Genomic DNA, 22942 nt, shown 5'->3' on the forward strand with positions numbered 1-22942 from the left:
CCGCGGCCCACTCATAAAATTTAGCCCTTTACCTGCTGGACACCTGTCAGTTTTGATTATATCCTCATGTTTGTTAACATCACAAAAAAACCAATTTGGTGGTCCCAGCTCAGTTCAGCTGTCATATTATAATATGATCACTTGAGGTGAAAGAAGCTAAACTAGAATGATTTGGTCTCCAGACCTTTCCTGAATAATCTGTTGTCCTTTTTATTCATAGTAGTTTAAAGGAATCAATTTTTAATTTTTTTTATTTGTTCATGGCTAGGACAGCATTTATTGCCCATTCCCAATTGCCTTTGAGAAGGTGGTGGTGAGCTGCCTTCTTGAACTGCTGCAGTCCATGTGATGTGGATTTTGACCCAGCGACAGTGAAGGAACGGTGATATAGTTCCATGTCAGAAACTATCTCTCCCCAGATAATCAGCAACGTTATTTTGAAATCTGAACTGCAAACAGCAAAGTTGTTGGAACGACAGCCTCATTAATCTGGATCTTCCATTCATTTAACAAAATAAATCAGTTTCAAAAATTTAAAATTCTTTGGATGAGCATTCTAGAGACTCATTTAGTCACAAAGGACATTGTTAGATCACATATCTCATTAAATTAAATGTGCACTGTAACATGTCATGAATCATACTCATCATCACGTGTTCTACCAGCATGAAGACACTTGTAACTCAGACTGCTGGCAGCTCTAGAAAATCCAGTGTCATAGAGTCATAGAGTTATACAGCACAGAAACAGGCCCTTCGGTCCATCGTGTCTGTGCTGGCCATCAAGCACCTATCTATTCTAATCCCATTTTCCAGCACTTGGCCCGTAGCCTTGTATGCCATGGTGTTTCAAGTGCTCATCTAAATACTTAAATGTTATGAGGGTTCCTGCCTCTACCACCTCTTCAGGCAGTGAGTTCCAGATTCCAACCACCCTCTGGGTGAAAAAATGTTTCCTCAAATCCCCTCTAAACCTCCTGCCCCTTGCCTTAAATCTATATCCCCTGGTTATTGACCCCCTCCACTAAGGGAAAACGTTTCTTCCTATCTATGCCCCTCATAATTTTGTATACCTCAATCAGTTCCCCTCTCAGCCTTCTCTGCTCTAAGGAAAACAACCCTAACCTATCCAGTCTCTCTTCATAGCTGAAATGCTCCAGCCCAGGCAACATCCTGGTGAATCTCCTCTGCACCCTTTCCAATGCAATCACATCCTTCCTATAGTGTGGTTCCCAGAACTGTACACAGTACTCCAGCTGTGGCCTAACTAGCGTTTTATACAGCTCCATCATAACCTCCCTGCTCTTATATTCTATGCCTCGGCTGATAAAGGCAAGTATCCCATATGCCTTCCCAACCACCTTATCTACCTGTGCTGCTGTCTTCAGTGATCTATGGACAAGTACACCAAGGTCCCTCTGACCCTCTGTACTTCCTAGAGTCATACCATCCATTGTATATTCCCTTGCCTTGTTAGTCCTCCCAAAATGCATCACCTCTCACTTCTCAGGATTAAATTCCATTTGTCACTGTTCTGCCCATCTTACCAGCCCATCGATATCATCCTGTAATCTAAGGCTTTCCTCCTCACTATTTACAACACCACCAATTTTCGTGTCATCTGCGAACTTACTGATCATACCTCCTATATTCACATCTAAATCATTAATGTACACTACAAACAGCAAGGGTCCCACACCGATCCCTGCGGTACACCACTGGTCACAGGCTTCCACTCGCAAAAACAACCCTCCTGCCACGAAGCCAATTTTTGATCCAATTTGCCAAATTTATTTATTTAAAGATACAGCACTGAAACAGGCCCTTCGGCCCACCGAGTCTGTGCCGACCATCAACTACCCATTTATACTAATCCTACATTCCTACCACATCCCCCTACCACCTACCTATACTACTAGGGGCAATTTACAATGGCCAATTTACCTATCAACCTGCAAGTCTTTGGGCTGTGGGAGGAAACCAGAGCACCCGGAGGAAACCCAGGCGGTCACAGGGAGAACTTGCAAACTCCGCACAGGCAGTACCCAGAATTAAACCCGGGTCGCTGGAGCTGTGAGACTGCGGTGCTAACCACTGCGCCTTGTCCTGTATCCCATGGGCTCTTACCTTCTTAACCAATCTCCCATGCAGGACCTTATCAAAAACCTTACTGAAGTCCATGTAAACTACATCAACTGCTTTACCCTCATCTACACATCTAGTCACCATTCAATCCAATTTGTTAGACATGGTCTCCCCCTGACAAAGCCATGCTGACTATCCTTGATTAATCCCTGCCTCTCCAAGTGGAGATTAATCCTGTCCCTCAGAATTTTTTCCAGTAGTTTCCTGACCACTGATGTTAGACTAGCTGGCCTGTAATTACCTGGTTAATCCCTGCTACCCTTCTTGAATAATGGTACCACATTCACTGTCCTCCAATCCTCTGGCACCTCTCCTGTGGCCACAGAGGATTTGAAAATTTGTATCAGAGCCCCTGCTATCTCCTCCCTTGCCTCACATAACAGTTTGGGATACATCCCATCTGGGCCTGGGGATTTATCCACTTTTAAGCCCGCTAAAACTGCTAATACCTCCTCCCTTTAAGTGCTAATTTGTTCAAGTATATCACAATTGCCCTCCCTGATCTCTACACCTACATTGTCCTTCTCCATAGTGAACACAGATGAAAAGTAATCATTTAAAACCTCACCTACGTCCTCCGGCTCCACACACACGTTGCCACTTTGGTCCCTAATGGACCCTACTCTTTCCCTGGTTATCCTCTTACCCTTAATATACTTATAAAACGCTTTGGGATTTTCCTTTATCTTGCCCACCAGTGTTTTTTCAAGCTCCCTCTTCGCTCTCCCAATTACTTTTATAAGTACCCCACCCCACCCCCCGCACACATTTTCTATTCTCCTCTAGGGCCTCCGCTGTTTCAGCCCTCTGAATCTGCCATAAGCTTCCTTTTTTTTCCTTATCCAATCGTCTCTATCCCTTGACATCCAGGGTTCCCTGGACTTGTTGGTCCTACCCTTCACTTTTACGGGAACATGTTGGCTCTGAACTCTCGCTATTTCCTTTTTGAATGACTCCCGCTGGTCTGATGTAGACTTTCCTACATATAGCTGCTCCCAGTCCACTTTGGCCAAATCCTGTTTTATCATATTGAAATCGGCCTTCCCTCAATTCAGTACCTTTATTTCCGGTCCATCTTTGTCCTTTTCCATAGCTACCTTAAATCGTCCAGAGTTATGGTCACTATCCCCGAAATGCACCCCCATTGACACTTCTACCATTTGTCCGGCTTCATTCCCTCGGATTAGGTCCAGTACTGCCCCTTCTCTAGTAGGACTTTCTGCGTACTGGCTCAAAAACCTCTACTGTACGCATTTTAAGAATTCCGCCCCCTTTAAACCTTTTGCACTAAGACTATTCCAGTTAATATTGGCGAAGTTGAAATCCCCTATTATTATTACTCTATTATTTTTACACCTCTCTGAGATTTGCCTACATATCTGCTCCTCTATCTCTTCCTGATTGTTTGGAGGTCTGTAGTAGACTCCCAGCCAACTGATTGCCCCCTTTTTGTTTTTAAGTTCTACCCATATGACCTCATTTGAGGAACCTTCTAAGATATCATCCCTCCTTACTGCAGTAATTGACTCTTTGATCAATAGTGTAATGCCACCTCCTCTTTTACACCCCCCCCCCTGCCACATTCTATACCCTGGAATATTGAGCTGCCAGTCCTGCCCTTCCCTCAACCATGTCTCTGTGATAGAAATAATATCATATTCCCATGTGTTAATCATCTGCCTTACTTGTAAGACTCCTTGAATTAAAATAGATGCAATCATGTGGAATAGGTGCTTCCTGGCTCAGCTGTTTCCACTTAACCTATCAAATCACATAACATGGCACTTAAGTACTGCTACCAATGCATAGCTTTATTATTGTAATGTTAACCTCTAATGACTAATTTCTAGACCATCAAACCTACCCAATCCATACCTATCCGCCCACCCTACTGAGTCACTGAGGGGCAAACATCCGAGAGAAAAGCATGGATTTCAATAGAGAGTAAAATCAGCATTGCCCCGATCCCATCAGTTTCCCGATTGGGGAGGGGGGTGGGGGGAAGAAGGTTAGGGTAAAATTTCCCCCAATATGTTAATATATTTGTGTGACATTCCTTTACCTTTGTTTTGATGAACATGTTCAACCTGTTTGAAATAAATGGCTTACCGCCATTATTAAAATAGTGACAAAAGAATTTCAAACAAAAATGTGTCAACATGCTCATTACTAATTTTCCACAGCTTGATTTTGTCCCATAAGTGTTAACAAAATGTATTATCTTGCCAGCATACTGTACAGGTTAATGACCTGTAAGATAGGTTTATTATTCAATCATGTGGAATTAAAATGTTCGACAATTGGGTACAAACACCAGAGGATTAAACATGTCACTGCCGAAACTATAACAGCTTTGGGGAGTGTTGCTATGGCTGTTAAATGCTTTCAGCCACTCCAATTGCAAGATGCCAATGTAACATTAGAAGCTAATACTTCATTTTCAATTGACTTACTGCAATCCTGGCCATTACCTACAATGTACAGTTCTTGCATTGCAATGGTGGAGTAGTATTCCATGGGCTAATGTTATTTATGCACAAATGCTTCAGCAACTTCAGGCAAGGGGTAGATGTCCAGTTAAACACAATATTCTAAAAGTTGCTGTCCCAGATGCGCTGGTCTGCCATAGGTTTGCAAAAATGACAGGCCTGGCTCACCATTGAAATGTACTGAATGACGTGAAGTTGTTGTATTTGTGCTATAGATACAAACTAAATTTCACAGAAAGTTAAACCTTGTCCATTCCAGTCTAAGTACTCTGTTAACAATGTGATAAATGTTAATTACTGCCAGTCAACCTCTCTGGCACTGAAAATTAAATATTACAAGTGAGGAGTCTCATTCCTTTAGGTTTTAATTGTCACTGGAGTTTTACCTTTTTTAACTTTACCTTTCCATCTGATTTCTCTCTCTCATCCAATCTTTCTTTCCCTCTCTCTTTGTCGTTTTGTACCTGATTTGACATGAACATTTATATTTCCTTCTCAGATCTCCTGATTATTTTTTCTCAATCCTTCAATATGATTGTTTCAGGACATACCCTATTCACTCAGGTCCCTGATGCCCTGTTTCCCCTTGCTGTGACCTTATCAACTTACACTTTCAGCCAGTTACTACATAAAAGTTTAAAAACCCAAATGTGCCAGGGCAAGTGTAATTAATGGCAGACACCATCCCTGTTACAGCAAATGATGGCCCCAAGTGTTTTACTCTTGTTAAATTTAAATGAAGATCCACAATAGGCTAGTGACATCATCACTGCCAGGATGCTGGCACTTTCAGGTTTATATTCAGTTTATGAGCATTCATTTTCAATGTGACCTCTATATCCTTCCCTTTTGGTGCATGTTTTATCAAATATAGTTCTAGAAAATATAATCAAGCTAGTCATGCATAAGGACGAACTCACATTTAATGAAGACACAAATTCACCAGAGTATGGAAACACCATCACCTGCAAGTACCCTTACAAGTCACACACCATCCTGACGAGGAACTACATCACCTTTCATTCAGTGTCGTTGGGTCAAAGTCCTGCAATTCCCTCTTTAACAGCATTGTGGGTGTACCTACAGCACACGGACTGCAGTGACACATGAAGGTGGCTCACCACCACTTTCTCAAGGGCAGTTAGGGATAGGCAGCAAATCAGGCCTAGCCAGAGATGTCCACAACCCATGAATGAATAAAAAAGTTGATGAACTCCTAAGGGAGCCTTAATCAAGCAGGAAAATGGTGATGCGAAAACAGCTGCAGGGTGGGAAAAGTTTACTGCTTGGATTTTAACTCCCATTCACTCAGCTTCCATAGGGCAGTGGGAATTAAAATTCTGTCATTAAAGAATAATAATAATTCCTTTTAACAAAGCTTTTGCTTGTTTTGTTAGCTGTGGTTATTTCGAAGCTGACATTGTTTCTCTGACTAGCGTACTCACTCAGTTTTAGCTTTGCATTATTTTTCCCCAACTGATGTGTTCTTTTAAAGTGTCCAAGCAAAACCTTTGGAGGATTTGAATCAACAAAGGACTTTCCTGATGATGTAATCACATTTGCCAGAAGTCACCCAGCCATGTATAATCCAGTGTTGCCCATCAACAATCGACCAATTGTCATAAAGACGGATGTAGATTACCAGTTCACCCAGATAGTTGTAGATCGAGTAGAGGCTGAAGATGGGCAATATGATGTCATGTTCATTGGGACAGGTAACACCATTTACAATAATCCCCTCGGGAAGTTACATTTACATCCTATGCTTCAGTTTTCACTAGTAAGCATGTTTATATATTGTAATAAGCATGAAGCTGATTTACTTCAGCTAAACAAAAAAAGTTCTCAGCAATTTGGAGTCTTTTCTGCTTGGCATAACAACTTGAAGTGTTTGTGTTTGTTTATCCTTATCAACATGTTTCCAATTCTGCTGTGAGAGTCATTTGTAACAGTGCTGAGATAAGTTTTGTTTCAATCAGAAAATATTAAAACATTATTAGGTCAATTCTCTTGCAATTAATCCCTGGGGAACACTTACTCCCTGCAGAAAATGATGGAAATCTATGGCGTTGGATCTTCACATTGTCCTGGATTTTCCAGGATGTCCACAGCAAGCAGGTGTGAGGCAGCCTACACTCGAAACTGAATAAAACTGCCACTGAGGTCACAGCAGATATATTATAATAAAATAATATACCCAGGTGTAGCTTGAATATTGAAATTCAGATGAAAGTTAAAACTGCTCAAACTTCATTCTCATAGTTAATGATGTGTCTGAATTTGGTTGGTTGGACTTAACTTGCATATCATCAATCTGTTATTCTTTATATAATATTTAAGTGGCAATGCAACAAACTTCAAGCTCAGTTTCAACATACAGCGTCATTAAAAAGTTAATTGTCTCAAAGCCATCTGTACAACTTTACAAAAATGAACAGGGACAATCCAGTGAGCTTAGTGTTGAAGGTGAAGTAGCTGTGTATTCAAACAATTAGATGGAGGAATGCATTCTTACAGGCAGTCGAGAGCTGAGATCAATGCAAAAAGTGACCTTAGGCATTGTGTTAGGAATTGTGTGCAATGCTAAACAGAGCCTGTCAATGTAAAATCTTTAAAATTATTCAGCTTTGATATCAGGAGATGGCTCATTGCCAGAAATCTGATTAGTTCTTCTGAACTTTGACTCAAGGCTCCCACACTATTTCCCTGATCGCACAGCACTGAAAAATCCTACTTACAAAATCTAATTACACAATCATTCCAGGAGATTAAAGCAAGCCGCTAAACATTTTTTTAAAAAAGCAAATAATATCTTGGTGACAAAAGGTTTCTTGATATCACTTTGAAGAGAAATTGTCCAGATGTTTTTCAAATTAAGACAAGTTTGGTATTTCTAGTGTAAGCCTCTGTCTGTAAAAGAATGTTTCCTCATAAAAGGTAAAATAATTCTTTGTTGACTTCTACTGACTCTAAAAAATATTGTTTGGTTAAAAAAATATATAGTGCTGTCAGAACAAATTAATCTGTAAAGTCAATCTCATCTTTCAGCACTGGATGGGTTGGAAGACTCTCACAGAGAGAAAGAAACTTGGGTTAAATACCACCTCAATGATACTTTAAAGATTCATTCATGCCTTGTTCAAACTTGCTGTTCCTTCCAGACCATATTCTCGTTTGGCAGTTGTATAAGATGACTGATAGCTTTTAGATCCCTGTAAGAAATAGACTGAAGTCACAGTTCAGCTGTTTCAGAAGCCTTTCAGAGAGAGAGATGATTTCAATCCTCAATGGCTTCATTGGATAAGTGCTGGGCAATGTGGAATGATACGAATCAGCAGGATCCCAGGTTTGGAACATGGGCTGCAAAATTCAGCTCCATAGTGCCCAGTTTCTCAGTGCTACAAGTACCATTTTGAAACAATTAGAATTTTTTTAGAACATTACAGCGCAGTACAGGCCCTTCGGCCCTTGATGTTGCGCCGACCTGTGAAACCATCTGACCTACACTATTCCATTTTCATCCATGTGTCTATCCAATGTCCACTTAAATGCCCTTAAAGTTGGCGAATCTACTACTGCTGCAGGCAGGGCGTTCCACGCCCTTACTACTCTCTGAGTAAAGAAACTACCTCTCACATCTGTCCTATATCTATCACCCCTCAACTTGAAGCTATGTCCCCTCGTGTTTGCAATGCCTGCATCAGAAGCAATGACGCAGGTAAATCAACCTTGTGACTCCCCATGACTGTTGTTTTTGAGTGGTCCAATTTAGCCCCCTAGAAATTTAACAAGAGTGACTGTAATTCACCAAACCTTTGATCTTCCCTCTCCCCTCCCCCCCCCACCATGTAAGGAAATGCCTCATAAACCTGAATCTGTCTGTTTCAGTTCATTCCACTATGGCAGAAGGTTGTGAGTTCAAACCCTAACCCAGAACTTGAGCACATAACTTAAGTTGATGATCAACTGCAGCATTATAACGTATTTCTGTCTTTCTTTATTTTCATATCCACTCTATGCTTCCCTCAATAATGTAAGGTCAGGAATGGAGGCTGCACTGGTGAATGAGTGTTAGTGTGGTAACTCATTCTCCAACCTGCAGTCTCTTTGAACACAGCTCCTCAGTGGGAGCACAGGATTAGTGAATTTACCAGACTGCATAGGAAATGAAGATGTATATATATGTTGCTGCAAAATTTTTGTATTCAAATCAAAAAATGCCTGTGGAATAGTTTGTTTTGCACAGTGACAGTAGAGCAGTGGTGAGTGAAATGTTTCTGAAAATGTAATTATGAAGCACACACTTGAAGAAAACTGCTTTGTATTTTAAATCCTACTGGTCTGATAAAATCATTTAGCCTATTGTAATGAATGTCTTTCATAAATTTCTGTCAGGCGCAGACCTATAAAATAACATTTAATGTCAAAGGCAAACAGAGTAATACATTAACCTGCAATTTATTGTCATTCCTTTAAGATGTGGGGACTATTCTGAAGGTGGTGTCTATTCCCCGAGAGACTTGGCATGACCTTGAGGAGGTCTTACTGGAGGAATTGGCAGTGTTGAAGGTGAGAGTTCTCATTCTTTCATTAACCTAAAGCTTTCTCTTACAAAAGCCACGAGCAATCCATCTGTCATCATGTTGCTGTCCTTCAGTGTGCTCCTCAAAGAGGTCACATCAACCGTGGCAGAATAAATGGCATTTGTCACAAACACAGCACCTGATAATCTCAGATTTTTATTCACAACTTGACTTATCTGATATCTGGGAGATTTCTGATAATTTAATGCCATGCTTAAGATCTAATGAGTCCCATCAAAGATCATCCTACTGCATTCAACAGATGTGTGAATATCCAAAGAAAAACTGCATTTATCCCAGAGATTGAGAGTGCAGATTGGGCAAATTCATTATAATGTTAAAAGATTCCGTGAGACAAGCAACTTAATTTTGGATAACTAGATCATGAACAGATCTCTCTTTTAAAGAAAGTAATTAGAAAAATACAGGCAATATTTTTAGACTTCAAAGGAGTCTGTTTAAATATCCAGGTGCGTGGAAAAATTCTTGTATAAAGCAGTGACTGAAGAACAATAGGGAGCTACAGTACATTCTTTACCTTCACACATACTTGAGATGAGAGTTTGTGCTTTGTTTGAATTTTGGCTTTAATACAAATGACCGGATTTGTACATAAACACAAAAATTTGCATCCTAGAGCTCAAAGAATTGGATGAAAGCCTAATGTTTAGATCAGAATTTCGCTTTCCACCAATCAGAGCAAAAACTGCAGTTGAGAGGCACAATTCTCCCTGTATAAACTTTACAATATAGATTAGCCTGGAAATAGAAATGTCCTGAAGTATGTGCTACATGGGGGAAGTTTCTATTTGCTGCTGTTAATTTTGTGCCCAGATTCCTGGACATTATCTGCCGAACCAGTAGGTAACGTACATCCACTATTATTCATATTTTACATGATCTTTTATGCTGGTTCAAGATTCAATTTGCTCGAATTAGGCCCTGTCCACATGACTGGCCACGCCCTCAGGTCGAAATGGCAACATCGCCAATCGCGCTGGTTTGGGAGCCTCTTCAAGTTGCGTTTATTTTCTTAGGTGCGCGAGTGCTGGTCGGCACATGCTAAAAGTCTTTACATGTAAATGAATACTTAATTTACTAATAAACTGACTACAGTACACCAATGAAATTATTAAATGTTTCCATATTTTTTTAAAGCAATTTTCAGTTATTTTAAACCAGTTTACTCACAGGTGGAGGACTAGGCACTTATTAAAATGCTTTAAAAATTTAATGTTTAGCTGTATTAATAAAACTGCATCAAGTTACCACTCTTACTTCGGGATTTAGTGGCCCCACCCACCAGCTGGAAATTCGGGGGCGAGCCTGCCCCGTCGGCCATGGAAACCACCACTGGGATTTACAGTCAGGCAATTAGGTACCCAAGGTCGTGACCTCTGGCCCCAACCCCACCCTCAAAGCAGGATGTCTCGCCTCCAAGAGCGGCCAGCCAATCAGAGGGCTCGCAGCTCTTCAATCCAAGCAGCGCTACTGGGAGCACAGTAGGCCCTGGACCAGGAGCAGCGCTGAAGGCCCAGAGTAAAGATAAGTGGGACAGGGTCACTGGGGCCAGTCAGGCAGGCCCCAGCGAGGTGGGTGGGTGCAATCGAGAGGCCAGGCTGGGGGTGGGGGTTCTTCAAACTAAGGTGGACCTTGCTGCTGGGAGGGCCCTCAATGGGGCACAGGGTGCCCGAACAGAAGGGACCCCCCCCCCCCCCCCACTAAGCCTATAGTCAGTCTCCCAGGCTATACCTGCGGTTCACGACATTGTGTAGACCCCCCCCCCCCCACTGGTAAACCACACGTGGTGGCAGGAAGAAGGACTTAAGTGGCCATTAATTAGCTACTTAAAGACTTCAGTTGACCCAAGGAATGGGACCTTCCCCGTCGCTGGTAAAATATCAGGTGAGGCAATGCTTACAGCAACCCCCCCACCATCCCACCCGATTTTACATCCCCCCCACCCCCAACCCCCACCCCTGTCTCCCAGTCCTCCTGGGGGGGGGGTGAGGGGACAAACTCTGGCCTTAGATACAAAGAATACTTTTTAATTAAAAAGAAAAGGTTCTGTTCTTTTTTCTGGTTTGTGATGATGCAAATTCATTTTAGTGGAAACTTGAAGTGTAACTTTACCAGTGCAATTTCAAGTGCACTTTGAGCACAATTTCCTAATTGCACCCAAAGCAGAAACTCTACCTCCCTCCCCAAATGTTCCATCAGTAACTTTATCATTAAACTACTGCGAATGACATTGAAGCAAGAGGAAAACTTTCTGTTGCTAAAGTGAGCGTTAGAGTATTGAAATATAAATAACTATTATAGTTCTAAATATCATCAAAGATGTTGCCATAGTGATTAGACAAACATTTAACTAAAGAAAGCTTTATTTTGTTCCTATACTGTATATGTACTGCTAGATTGATTGTATGTAGACCATAGATATTCAGGTGATTGAACTCTGAATGTTGTTTTAAAACTTTGATAAATAAGGTGAAAGCACCAACCATTGACATTTTCACTTTTATCTTTTAGGAGCCAACACCTATCACAACACTGAAAATATCGACAAAACAGGTGAGATTTAGTTTGACGTTGTACTGTAAAGGGCTGCAAAGGAAACCTGACCCTAGCCCAAATGCCGGACCCGGAAGCCCAACATGACCCGACCCGAACCCAACACATGTCAGGTCCCGTCAGGTAGCAGGCCTTTACATCAGTATGTGGGTAAAGGCCACTACCCGACTCGACCCTGAAGGGACCCGACGACATGTATCGGGTTGGGTTGGGTTGGGCTTCCGGGTCCGACATTCGGGTTCGGGTTGGGTTTCCTTTGCAGACCTTTATTGGACTGTAAACAGATTGGTTGCTAAGAAAGATAGTTGAAAGTACTTCTGATTCCTAAGAAGCATTTAAAAATTCTGATCCTCGTTTTCAAATCCCTCCATGGCCTCACCTCTCCCTATCTCTGTAATCTCCTCCAGCCCCACAACTCTCCAAGATCGCTACGCTCCTCCAATTCGGGCATCTTGTGCATCCCTGATTTTAATCGCTGCACCGTGGCCACGCCTTCAGTTACTGAGGAACCAAGCTCTGGAAGTCCCTCCCTACACCTCTCCGCCTCGCTTTCCTCCTTTAAGACACTCCTTAAAACTGACCTCATTGACCAAGCTTTTGGTCATCTGACCTAATATCTCCTTTTATGGCTCAGTGTCATACTTTGTTTTATAATGCTCCTATAAAGCACCTTGGGACTCTTTATTACATTAAAGGTGATATATAAATGTAAGTTGTTGTTGTTGGAGTTCCTGACCTTAACTAGTCTGTTATGGTGTATATGAATAAATGGAGTTGGTCTCAGCTGACAGAACATGCAACATTACATCTGCAGGTATGGAAGAATGAGGCTAGTGGATACACAGATTGGAAAGCTGCCCTAGTTATAACCACTCTCCAGAACCCTATCACACATAGCAACATAGTAAAATACTGGCTGGGTTTAACAAGGTTGGAAATTCAAATCCACATGTCCTAGTTTGAATGTTGGTCCTTAATAACAGCAGAATTTGCTGCAATACATAAACAGTTTTGCTCAGGTGTCCATTTTGCAGATAATTTTGATCTTTTATTATAAATATAACAGAGTTTTTTAGATTTAGATTTAGATTTAGAGATACAGCACTGAAACAGGCCCTTCGGCCCACCGAGTCTGTGCCGACCATCAACCACCCATTTGTTTGTTGTCTAAAATCAATTCACTCAAACATCCAGGTGAACACCCTGCTGGTTTGTTCTCAGGCTGAGTCTTCAGAGGAATTCAGGCTTTGCTCGATGATCCACAAGACAGAAATAAGTGCAAATATTGGAAGACAACATGGTTTTGATCATAAAATTTGTCTTTAAAATAACTTTCAGGAAGACTACTTAAAAAGGGTTTGGAAACTGGAAAATGTATATAGAGCCTCCTTGGATAGAATCAAAGGCAGTAAAGGAGAAAATTTCATTATTAACAATAATCAAACTCGAATGCAGTTTTGTGGAAGACAGTAAGCCCGATGAGTGTCAAGTATTCCTGAAGGATTTAAATGTTCTTTATATTGTCTGGAGTGCACAATAGGGACAGTCTGTGCACACACATTTATTGAATTGTGAGGGAGTCGTTTTAAAAGCAGTACATTAAGAAACTCTCAAGGGGCAATGTAATAACAGATTTAGTTCTAATGAATGAGGAGCAAATGATTTGTAAAGTAGAAGTAAAGGGACATTTGGGATCTAGTGACTATCGTGTTCTGACATTCAGGGTGGAAAGCAAAAGGAAGTCAATTAAAAAGAATCATTTCAATGAGCTAAGTTTTTGAAAATGAGTGGGAATGGTAAAATGGAAAGAAATAGCAGAAGTAAAAGGTGTGGGAGGAAAGTGGAAGAGTTTCAAAAGGACAGTTCTTTCCAATGCGAAAGGGATTTATCGCTGAAATACGTCAGGGACAGAACAGAAGAGGAAGAACTACAAGATACACTGCAGCAACTCACCAAGGCTCCTTAGACAGCACCTTCCAAACCCGTGACCTCTGCCACCTAGAAGGACAAGGGCAGTAGATGCATGGGAACAGCACCACCTGCAAGTTCCCCTCCAAGTCACACACCATCCTGACTTGGAACTATATCACCGTTCCTTCACTGTCGCTGGGTCAAAATCCTGGAGCTCCCTTCCTAACAGCACTGTGGGTGTACCTACCCCACATGGACTGCAGCAGTTCAGGAAGCATCTCACCACCACCTTCTCAAGGGCAATTAGGGATGGGCAATAAATACTGGCCTGGCCAGCGACGCCCACATCACATGAATAGAAATAATAGAATTGTGAGATTGAAAATCTGTTTTGGAACTGATTTTTTTTGTAACTTCAGACTCAGGATCAGTGTAGACTGGCTGCCTGAAATTGGTGCAATATAGAAAAATATTCACACAACTCGAAGAGTTGGGCGGCACAGTGGCGCAGTGGTTAGCACCACAGCCTCACAGCTCCAGGGACCTGGGTTCAGTTCTGGGTACTGCCTGTGCGGAGTTTGCAAGTTCTCCCTGTGACCGCGTGGGTTTTCGCCAGGTGCTCCGGTTTCCTTCCACAGCCAAAGACTTGCAGGTGAAAGGTAAATTGGCCATTGGAAATTGCCCCTAGTGTAGGTAGGTGGTAGGGAATATGGGATTACTGTAGGGTTAGTATAAATGGGTGGTTGTTGGTCGGCACAGACTCGGTGGGCCGAAGGGCCTGTTTCAGTGCTGTATCTCTAAATAAAATGACTGACAGACGCATCTTTGCTTTTGGTCTTCTTAATACTGATCCAAAAATAAGTACACATGAAGGAGAATCCACAATAAATGATGCCATTTCCTGCTCAGCTCTGATTAATTATCTCTCTTTCCCACTATAATTATCTCCTGTAAATATTTCTTGTTCTGTTCTCAGCAACAACTGTATATCGGCTCTGCTATTGGCGTGTCGCAGCTCCCCTTACATCGCTGTGATGTTTATGGAAAAGCCTGTGCAGACTGCTGCCTTGCCAGGGACCCCTACTGTGCTTGGGACGGCTTTTCATGTTCCAGATATTTCCCCACTGCCAAGAGGTAGGAGCAATTTCAGATTTCTGGTATTTGCACCTTTCCTACTAATGAAGGTGTTGCTGTTCAGATGGCGGATAGCGTAAACCCCCAGTAGGAAGCCTTCAATAGCAGCAGTAAATATTTATGTGAGCATTGAGTGAGGAAATACTGGGCAGATGGGCACTGCTGACAGCAGAAGCACAATACTAGGGAACACATGGTAATTATGTTTGGCAATATGTCACAATCCTACTCTTGGTCCCTCTGTGACAGGTTCAATTCATGAAACCAATTGTTCCCTTTACTTGGTAAAATAACCCTTTCCAGGCTGGGATGGTGGTGGAGAGGGGACTGTGGGGGGCGGGGGGGAGCATGGATGGATTGTGGGGGTGGGAACAGGCCAACTGTAGATTCAGCATTTTCTTTCTAAATGCTCCCACATTGGTAGGCCCCATTTTCAAATGGCAATCAGTCAAACTCTCTGTCATCAATTTCTATTTCAATATACTATTGTGGATTATAGCCCACACAGAGAGTATAAGCTGTATAGAGCCCTGAAATAAAAACAAGAAATGCTGGAACCACTCAGCAGGTCTGGCAGCATCTGTGAAAAGAGAAGCAGAGTTAACGTTTCGGGTCAGTGACCCTTCTGCTGTATAGAGCCCTTCTTCCTGTCAGCATATCTAGTGCTGTCTGCAGAGGAGGCGAATGTTTTTGGAGTGTGTGGGATCTCAGTCGACGTATTCCTAGGTTTGAGAGGTGGTCAAGCAGAAGAAGTGCCTGTTCTCCCTCAGGAGTTCTTGTGAGATCTAGGAAGGACATGTACTTAGCAGAAATGCTGCCCCTGCTTTCAAAATGCCAGATTCCGCTCCCATAAAGGAGCAACATTTCCAGGCTCCATTTTTGCTTGATAGGGAGTTCGAAGAGTTTTATGGCACTAATAACAAACACATTGACGTGTTTGTCTGAAATTCCTTTCTGTGTAACTCAATAAAGGCATTAATTTATATGCATTTCACTCTATTTTTCCTAATCAGTCAACAATTCATAGTCAGCAGTGTCATTCAGCATTACCCCAGTCTAAACAAAAACCTGAATCAAAATGATTATTGCACTGTAACAGCACCCTGACAGAGCCAAACTATTGTGTAATTTTATTGCTTAGGAAGATCTAAAATAGAAGCTAAAATATCAAAAATATAAATCAATTAACATGTCAATATTAAACAGTGACCTGACTATATGCTGAGCTAACTTAAAACGCATTTTGTTAAATACTAAAGTGTATCAAAACGGACGCTAAGAAACTATTATTTGAATTATGGACAATAGTGTTCGTATCGTGCAGTCTGCTTCCACCCCTGGGATTTAGAGAAGAGTTATCTCATGCTTCAAGTATATGGTTTTACATAAACAAATGGAATAAGATCTTGTATTCAGCACATTGCCACAAAACAAAGATTACAAGTTAAACACACCTGTCACCTAAAGAATGTCATAACAACAGCATGATGACGAGAATCCAGACATCAAATACTGCTGCAAACTTCAATTTTCAGGTGTGTTAAGACTGTCCCATCATGGTGATTATGAAATTCTTGGCACAGCATATTCCTTCTTCCTGACAATCGTTTTTTAACAGGGATTACAAAAATTCCTACTTTTATGTTGCGTCCTTTTTAAAAATAGCAAGATAAAAGTTCAGGAAGCAGAGGTGCTTTTCTTACCCTTGTTTAAACCCTCTTTGCATCTTATCCATAAATCTTTGTTGCTTGGGAAGTTATTCATGGTTAATGAATAAAAATGGCCACACCAACAGTAACGCTAATAATTTTGCACCCTGGTTCTGTGTATGGTCTCCCGCCTTGAAAAACCGGCTTCACAATGCAATGTAGGTCACTTACATGTTGCTCCAATAGATCTCTGAAAATGTATGCTTTCTCCACGCTGTCATCCCTTAACCACTATATGTGTTTGTAGGTATTGGTCTGATGATGTTCCACTTTTGTTCAACTCCTGCCAATTGCATTTAACATTGCCCTATTGTTCCTGTCTGAGCAAATTAATTAGAATCAGTCTGACATTAACAATCTGATTGAAATCCCAGGCTCTCCTCATTGTCTTTCTCCTCTTTAAAGCATTGGACAGGTTTCAGTTCTTTCAGATTATTCCCTGCTCGCATTCAAGAAAGAGGTGAGAAATAAACATTGAGGAGACTGGAAATTTGTGTAAATTGGCTGATTTCTGAGATTTACAATAACTCTGAACTAGTCATAAAATACAACAAAGTCAACTGCAGTTTTGACTTAGCTTCAAGCTTCTTGGTTATTGGGAATCTTTCTTTCAAGTGGAACTACTTCTGAAATAGCCATTGTGTACTACAGTTATAGAACCTTACAGCAGAGACGGACACCATTCAGCCCATCGTGCCTGTGCTGTCTCTTTGCAAGAGCAATCCAATTAGTTCCACTGCCCCACTCTTTCCCCTTAGAGCCATTTATGGCACAGAAAGAGGCCATTCGGCCCATTGAGTCCATGCTGGCTCTCCACAGAGCTATGCAGTCAGTTCCACTCGCCGGCTCGATCCCCGTAGCCCTACAAGTCTACTTCTCTGAGGTGGCCATCCGACTTCCTTCTGAAGACATTAATCATCTCCACTTCCACCACCCTTGTGGGCAGCAAGTTCCAGATCATTACCACCCACTGTGTAAAAAAAAAAGTGCTCCCTGCATCTTTTGCCCAAAACTTTCAATCTGTGTCCCCTAGTCCTTGAACCATTTGTTAAAGGAAACAGCTTTTCCTTGTCTAACATATCTAAGCCTGTCATAATCTTGTACACTTCTATTAAATTTCCCCTCAATCTCCTTTGTTCTAAGGAGAACAAACCCAGCTTTCCCAACATAAACTTATATCTAAAATCCTCCATCCCTGAAATCATTCTGGTAAATCTCCTCTGCACTCTCTCAAGGACCCTCACATCCTTCCGAAAGTGTGGTGACCAGAATGGGATGCAATACTCCAGTTGGGGCCTAACCAGAGCTTTATAAAGGTTCAGCATAACTTCCTTGCTTTTGTACTCAATCCCTCTTGTTATGGCTGAGGCAGGAGTGATGCACTGTCAATTCAGTCCCATCACTCCACAGGTCGCAGCACATTATTAAAGTTTTCCCACCCAACCAGAAAACAGGCAAATTAAAGACACTAGTAACCCCCGGAATAAAACAGACCAAACCGGATATCTTTAGACAATAAATGAACTATTTATTAAAACTAAATTTTAAACACTATTAAGATAAACCTATGTCTAAATACCTTATAACTTCTTATTTTAACCTAACTTTCCCATTGAAAAATCACGGTTAACTGATTTCTTTTTTTAAAAATGACATTTTAAAAATTAGCTGTTTCTTAAGAATAAATAAATAACTGGCATAGAAGTCTTTGTGGGTTGCATTCCTGATGACTGAGCTATCCTAATGTAAAAATTATCAAATGCCACTCGAAGTCTCCATGTGGATTTGATTAAATGGACTCTTAGTAGATGGGCATTTAAACACTTTGGCTGCAGCAAGCATCAAACAAGGAGTATAGCAATGAGTCCACTCGGATTTTAAAACCGACAGTCTCTCAGTCGAAACTTTAATGCGAATTCCAGAAAATACAATCAGTCTAAAGAGAGTCAATCTTGAAGCAAAGACTCTTAGATTGGAAGTAAAGAAAAGGGAATTTTGCTACCTCCAGCAATATAAATGGTCTCTTCAAAAAAAGGGTTTTTTTCTCCTTAGGCAGTTAACTTGGCCTGTAGCTCCTTGTAGAATTTCTGCTGAGAAATAGACAGCTTTTTTCTCCAGTAGCACACTTCGCTGGTGTCTTTCAAAACTGATGTCAGATGGTTTTTGCATACAGTTAAATTGCTACTGCACACCATATGACCTCTCTTTCCTGCTATTGCCTAGATAGTAAGTGCAGCTGGCACACTGTGCCTCAGAAATCCAAAAGTTTCTCTTTCTGTCATAAAGGTACACTGTTTTAATTTGAGGAGAAAATAAATACGGTTCCGTGATACTCTATTTATAAAGCCCAATATCCCATATGTTTTGCTAACCACTCTCTCAATATGTTCTGCTACCTTCAAAGATCAATACACATGCATCTCCAGGTTCCTCTATTCCTGCACACTCTTTAGAACTGCACCATTAAGTCTATATTGCATCACCATATTCCTTCTGCCAAAATGCATCACCTCACACTTGTCAGGATTAAATTCCATCTGCCCCCCCTCTGCCCGTTCTGCTAACCTATCTATGTCCTGTTGCAGGCGGTTCATATCAACCTCAATAGTCCTGCTATTTTTTCTTTTCAAGTATGTATACAATTCCGAACACCATAGCCCTAATTTTCTGGAATTTTAAAAATCTGGTTTGAAAATTGGCTTAGCAACAGAAAGCAGTGGGTGATGATAAATGGACAAAAGGAACTGCTTGGTGAGAGAATTAATGACGTTTGACAGGAATTTGTTCTCTGCTGTTCAGATATTCATAAATGACTTGGAGGTGGGTAGGTGTGATATACATTTTGCTGATGATAGCAAATGATGTGGTCATGTACAAAATTTTAAAGAGTTTAATAGAACTTAGAGAGATCTGGTCCAATTAAGGAGATAGACTAAAGAACAGCATATGGAGTTTAATACAGGTAAATTTAATGAAAACATGAAACATCTATACAATGACAGGACAAGCAATAGCAAAGGTGAGAAAAAGAACCAAATCTGTATGTGGTCACTCATGTTCACTGATAAACAATTAGTCAACATAAAGCTGTTTAAGATTATAACACAAATTGCACGCTGGGATGCACCTCAAAGGCATTTGACTTTAAGTTTAAAAAATTTGTGTAACCCTATATATCAAAGCACATTCGGAACACTATACATGGTTTTGGGCTTGTGACTTTCAGAAGGAGAATGATGTAATGAAGAGATTTCAGAGGAGAATTATACAGAATTATAGAGGGCTGGATTTTACCTCAGGTGGACGGGAATTCGCCACTGACGTAAAAGTCGGTGGCAAACCTGCTTCCGCCTAGCCCGGGGATTCGTCCCGTATTTTACGGGTCCCTGGGCTTTAATTGTCCCGAGGTGGGACTTCGACCCACTAGATGGAGGAAGTCCCACCTCAGTGAGCTGCTGGCCAATCAGAGGGCCACAGCTCTTAGTCCCAGCTGTGCCACTGGGAGTGGTGGTCACTGCTGGGACTGCAGCCATGCCGATGACATGGGGCCAGGAGGGAAGGTAAGTTGGGCATGCCTCACCAGGGAGATTGGTCATGCCCTGGTGAGGCTATGGTGAGGCTACGGTGGTCGTTTGGGGGAAGGGGGGGGGGGCGTCTTGGGTCCTGGGGGTAGGTTGGGAGGCAGGGGCAGCTCTCAATTGGGCAGCCTGTGCCCAACTGCCATGGCACCCTCCGGCACGTGGAAAAGCCAGCAGCTATCGCTGGGCAGCCTTTTACGTCCCCAGCATGCCCACTTGCCACAGTAAAATACCCATGGGGGTGGACGAGGGCACTTAAGTGGCCATTAAGTGACCACTTAAGGGCCTTGATTGGCCTTGGGCAGGCGGGCCATTTTCCCCCACTGCCTGACCGCCGTAAAGTTGGCTGGAGGCGGGAGCGGAGTGGGAAGGCCTCCAGGAGCCTCCTGTTCAATTATACACTGCCCCCATCCACCCCCACGCCACCATCTGACCCATTGGGGCAGCATAAAATTCAGCCCGTAGTCACAGAGTCACAGAGTCGTACAGCATAGAAACAGGCCCTTCGGCCCACCGCGTCCATGCCGACCATAATGCCTATCTATACTAATCCCACCTGCCTGCATTAATTCCATATCCCTCTATGCCTTGCTCATTCAAGTACCTGTCCAGATGCCTCTTAAATGTTCCTGCCTCCACCACCTCCTCAGGCAGCTCATTCCAGATACCCACTATTCTTCGTGTGACAAATTTACCCCTTTGATCTTCTTTAAACCTCCTCCCTCTCACCTTAAATCTATGCCCTCTAGTTTTAGTCACCCCTACCATGGGAAACAGACTCTGGCTATCTACCCTATCTATGCCTCTCATAATTTTATATACCTCTATCATGTCCTCTCTCAGCCTCCTTCGCTCCAGGGAAAACAGACCCAGCCTATCCAATATAAAATAAAAACGCTGGAACCACTCAGCAGGTCTGGCAGCATCTGTGGAAAGCGAAGCAGAGTTAACGTTTCGGGTCAGTGACCCTTCATCGGAACCAGCCTATCCAATCTCTCTTTATAACTCAAGCCCACGGAACCAGGCAACATCCTTGTGAATCTTTTCTGCACCTTCTCTAGCTTAATCACATCTTTCCTGTCGTGCGGCGACCAGAACTGGACACAGTACTCCAAATGTGGCCTAACCAACGTTATGTACAACTGTAACATGACGTCCCATCTCTTGTACTCAATGCCTCGGCCGATGAAGGCAAGCATGCCATACGCCTTCTTCACCACCCTGTCTACCTGTGTTGCCGCTTTCAGGGAACTATGTACTTGCATCCCAAGGTCTCTCTGCTCAACAACACTCCCCAGGGCCCTGCCATTCACTGTATATGTCCTGCCCTGGTTTAACTTCCCAAAATGCATCACTTCACACTTGTCTGCATTAAATTCCATTTGCCAATCCCTTGCCCACTTTCCCAGTTGATCTATATCCTATTGTAACCTTAGACAACCTTCTTCACTGTCCACTATACCACCAATTTTGGTGTCATCTGCAAATTTACTAATCATGCCCCTTACATTCACATCCAAGTCATTAATATATATGACAAACAACAAAGGGCCCAGCACCAATCCCTGTGGCACACCACTGGTCACCGGCCTCCAATCTGAAAAACAACCCTCCAATACCACCCTCTGCCTCCTATCACCAAGCCAATTTTGTATCCAACTGGCTAGCTCACCCTGGATCCCATGTGTTCGAACCTTCTGGACCAGCCTACCATGCGGGACCTTGTCAAAGGCCGTGCTAAAGTCCATGTAGACAACGTCCATCGCCCTGCCCTCGTCAATCAACTTGGTCACCTCCCCAAAAAACTCAATCAAATTCGTGAGACATGATTTCCCACGCACAAAGCCATGCTGACTATCCCTAATCAAACCTTGCCTTTCCAAATGCATCTCAATCCTGTCTCTCAGAATCCCTTCAATAACTTTCCCACCACTGATGTAAGGCTCACCGGCCTGTAGTTCCCTGGCTTATCCCTGCTGCCCTTCTTAAATAAAGACACAACATTAGCTATCCTCCAGTCTTCCGGTACCTCACCCGTGGCTAACGATGATACAAAAATCTCAAAAATGGGGTCACTGAACTGGTTTTTATTCATGAAAAGAGGTTTTAAAGAGAGATAGGTTCATCTTTGTAAAATGTTGAATAGGGAGTGGGACTGACTTGATAACTCCATGGAGAGCTGGCATGGACTCGATGGGCTGAATGATCTCCTTCTCTGCCATAAATTACTTTGTTTGAACCATGATTGCAGAACTGAATGGCACAAATCGAAAGTTAACCAGCCAGAAGCATGGCTTTAATATTTGTTTATAACCCCGACTGAGTGTGGATTCACAGAGTAAACTCTTAACTAAAGTTAACAACTCAATGTTACCTTTATAAATAGATACCTATCCCCTTCTTTTATTTAGGAAATAGATTTAAATGTTCTTCCATTTAAGAAGTATTTAGATGAGCACTTGAAATGCCATAGCATACATGGCTATAGGGTAAGTGCTGGAAAGTGGGATTAGAATAGATAGGTGCTTGATGGCCGGCAGGGACACGATGGGCCGAAGGGCCTGTTTCTGTGCTGTATAATTCTATGACTCTAAGGTAAAAACACAGGTAGAGATGGTTTAATACTGCATAAAACAGGGGTTACTGGAACATTGAATCAAGAATGGTGCCCAGTCATGGAAAAGCGCCTGACATTTCTTGTGAGGAATGTAAGATTCAAGGTTAGACTGACACTCTGGAGTTTTGCTTGATTTAACATTATAAGTAGGGAGCAATTTTACAACAGCATTTCTCAGGAGATTAAGTGGGCTGGAAGGAGCC

The 22942-nt window shown here is 42.2% G+C and overlaps 1 protein-coding gene across 4 annotated transcripts in view; it reads left to right on the top strand.

Annotated features, from left to right (window-relative positions):
• sema3ab (sema domain, immunoglobulin domain (Ig), short basic domain, secreted, (semaphorin) 3Ab) overlaps positions 1–22942 on the top strand; it is a 500953-nt gene that overhangs the window by 440707 nt on the left and 37304 nt on the right. For all 4 annotated transcript variants that reach the window (XM_068059617.1, XM_068059616.1, XM_068059615.1 and 1 more), the window contains 4 exons: positions 6129–6348; positions 9111–9202; positions 11749–11790; positions 14678–14835. In XM_068059617.1, the coding sequence (XP_067915718.1) occupies positions 6129–6348; positions 9111–9202; positions 11749–11790; positions 14678–14835 (512 nt within the window). The remainder of the gene's footprint in view (positions 1–6128; positions 6349–9110; positions 9203–11748; positions 11791–14677; positions 14836–22942) is intronic.

This window comes from Heterodontus francisci, chromosome 27 (assembly GCF_036365525.1).
Source record: "Heterodontus francisci isolate sHetFra1 chromosome 27, sHetFra1.hap1, whole genome shotgun sequence".
NCBI classification, from domain to species: Eukaryota; Metazoa; Chordata; class Chondrichthyes; order Heterodontiformes; family Heterodontidae; genus Heterodontus; species Heterodontus francisci.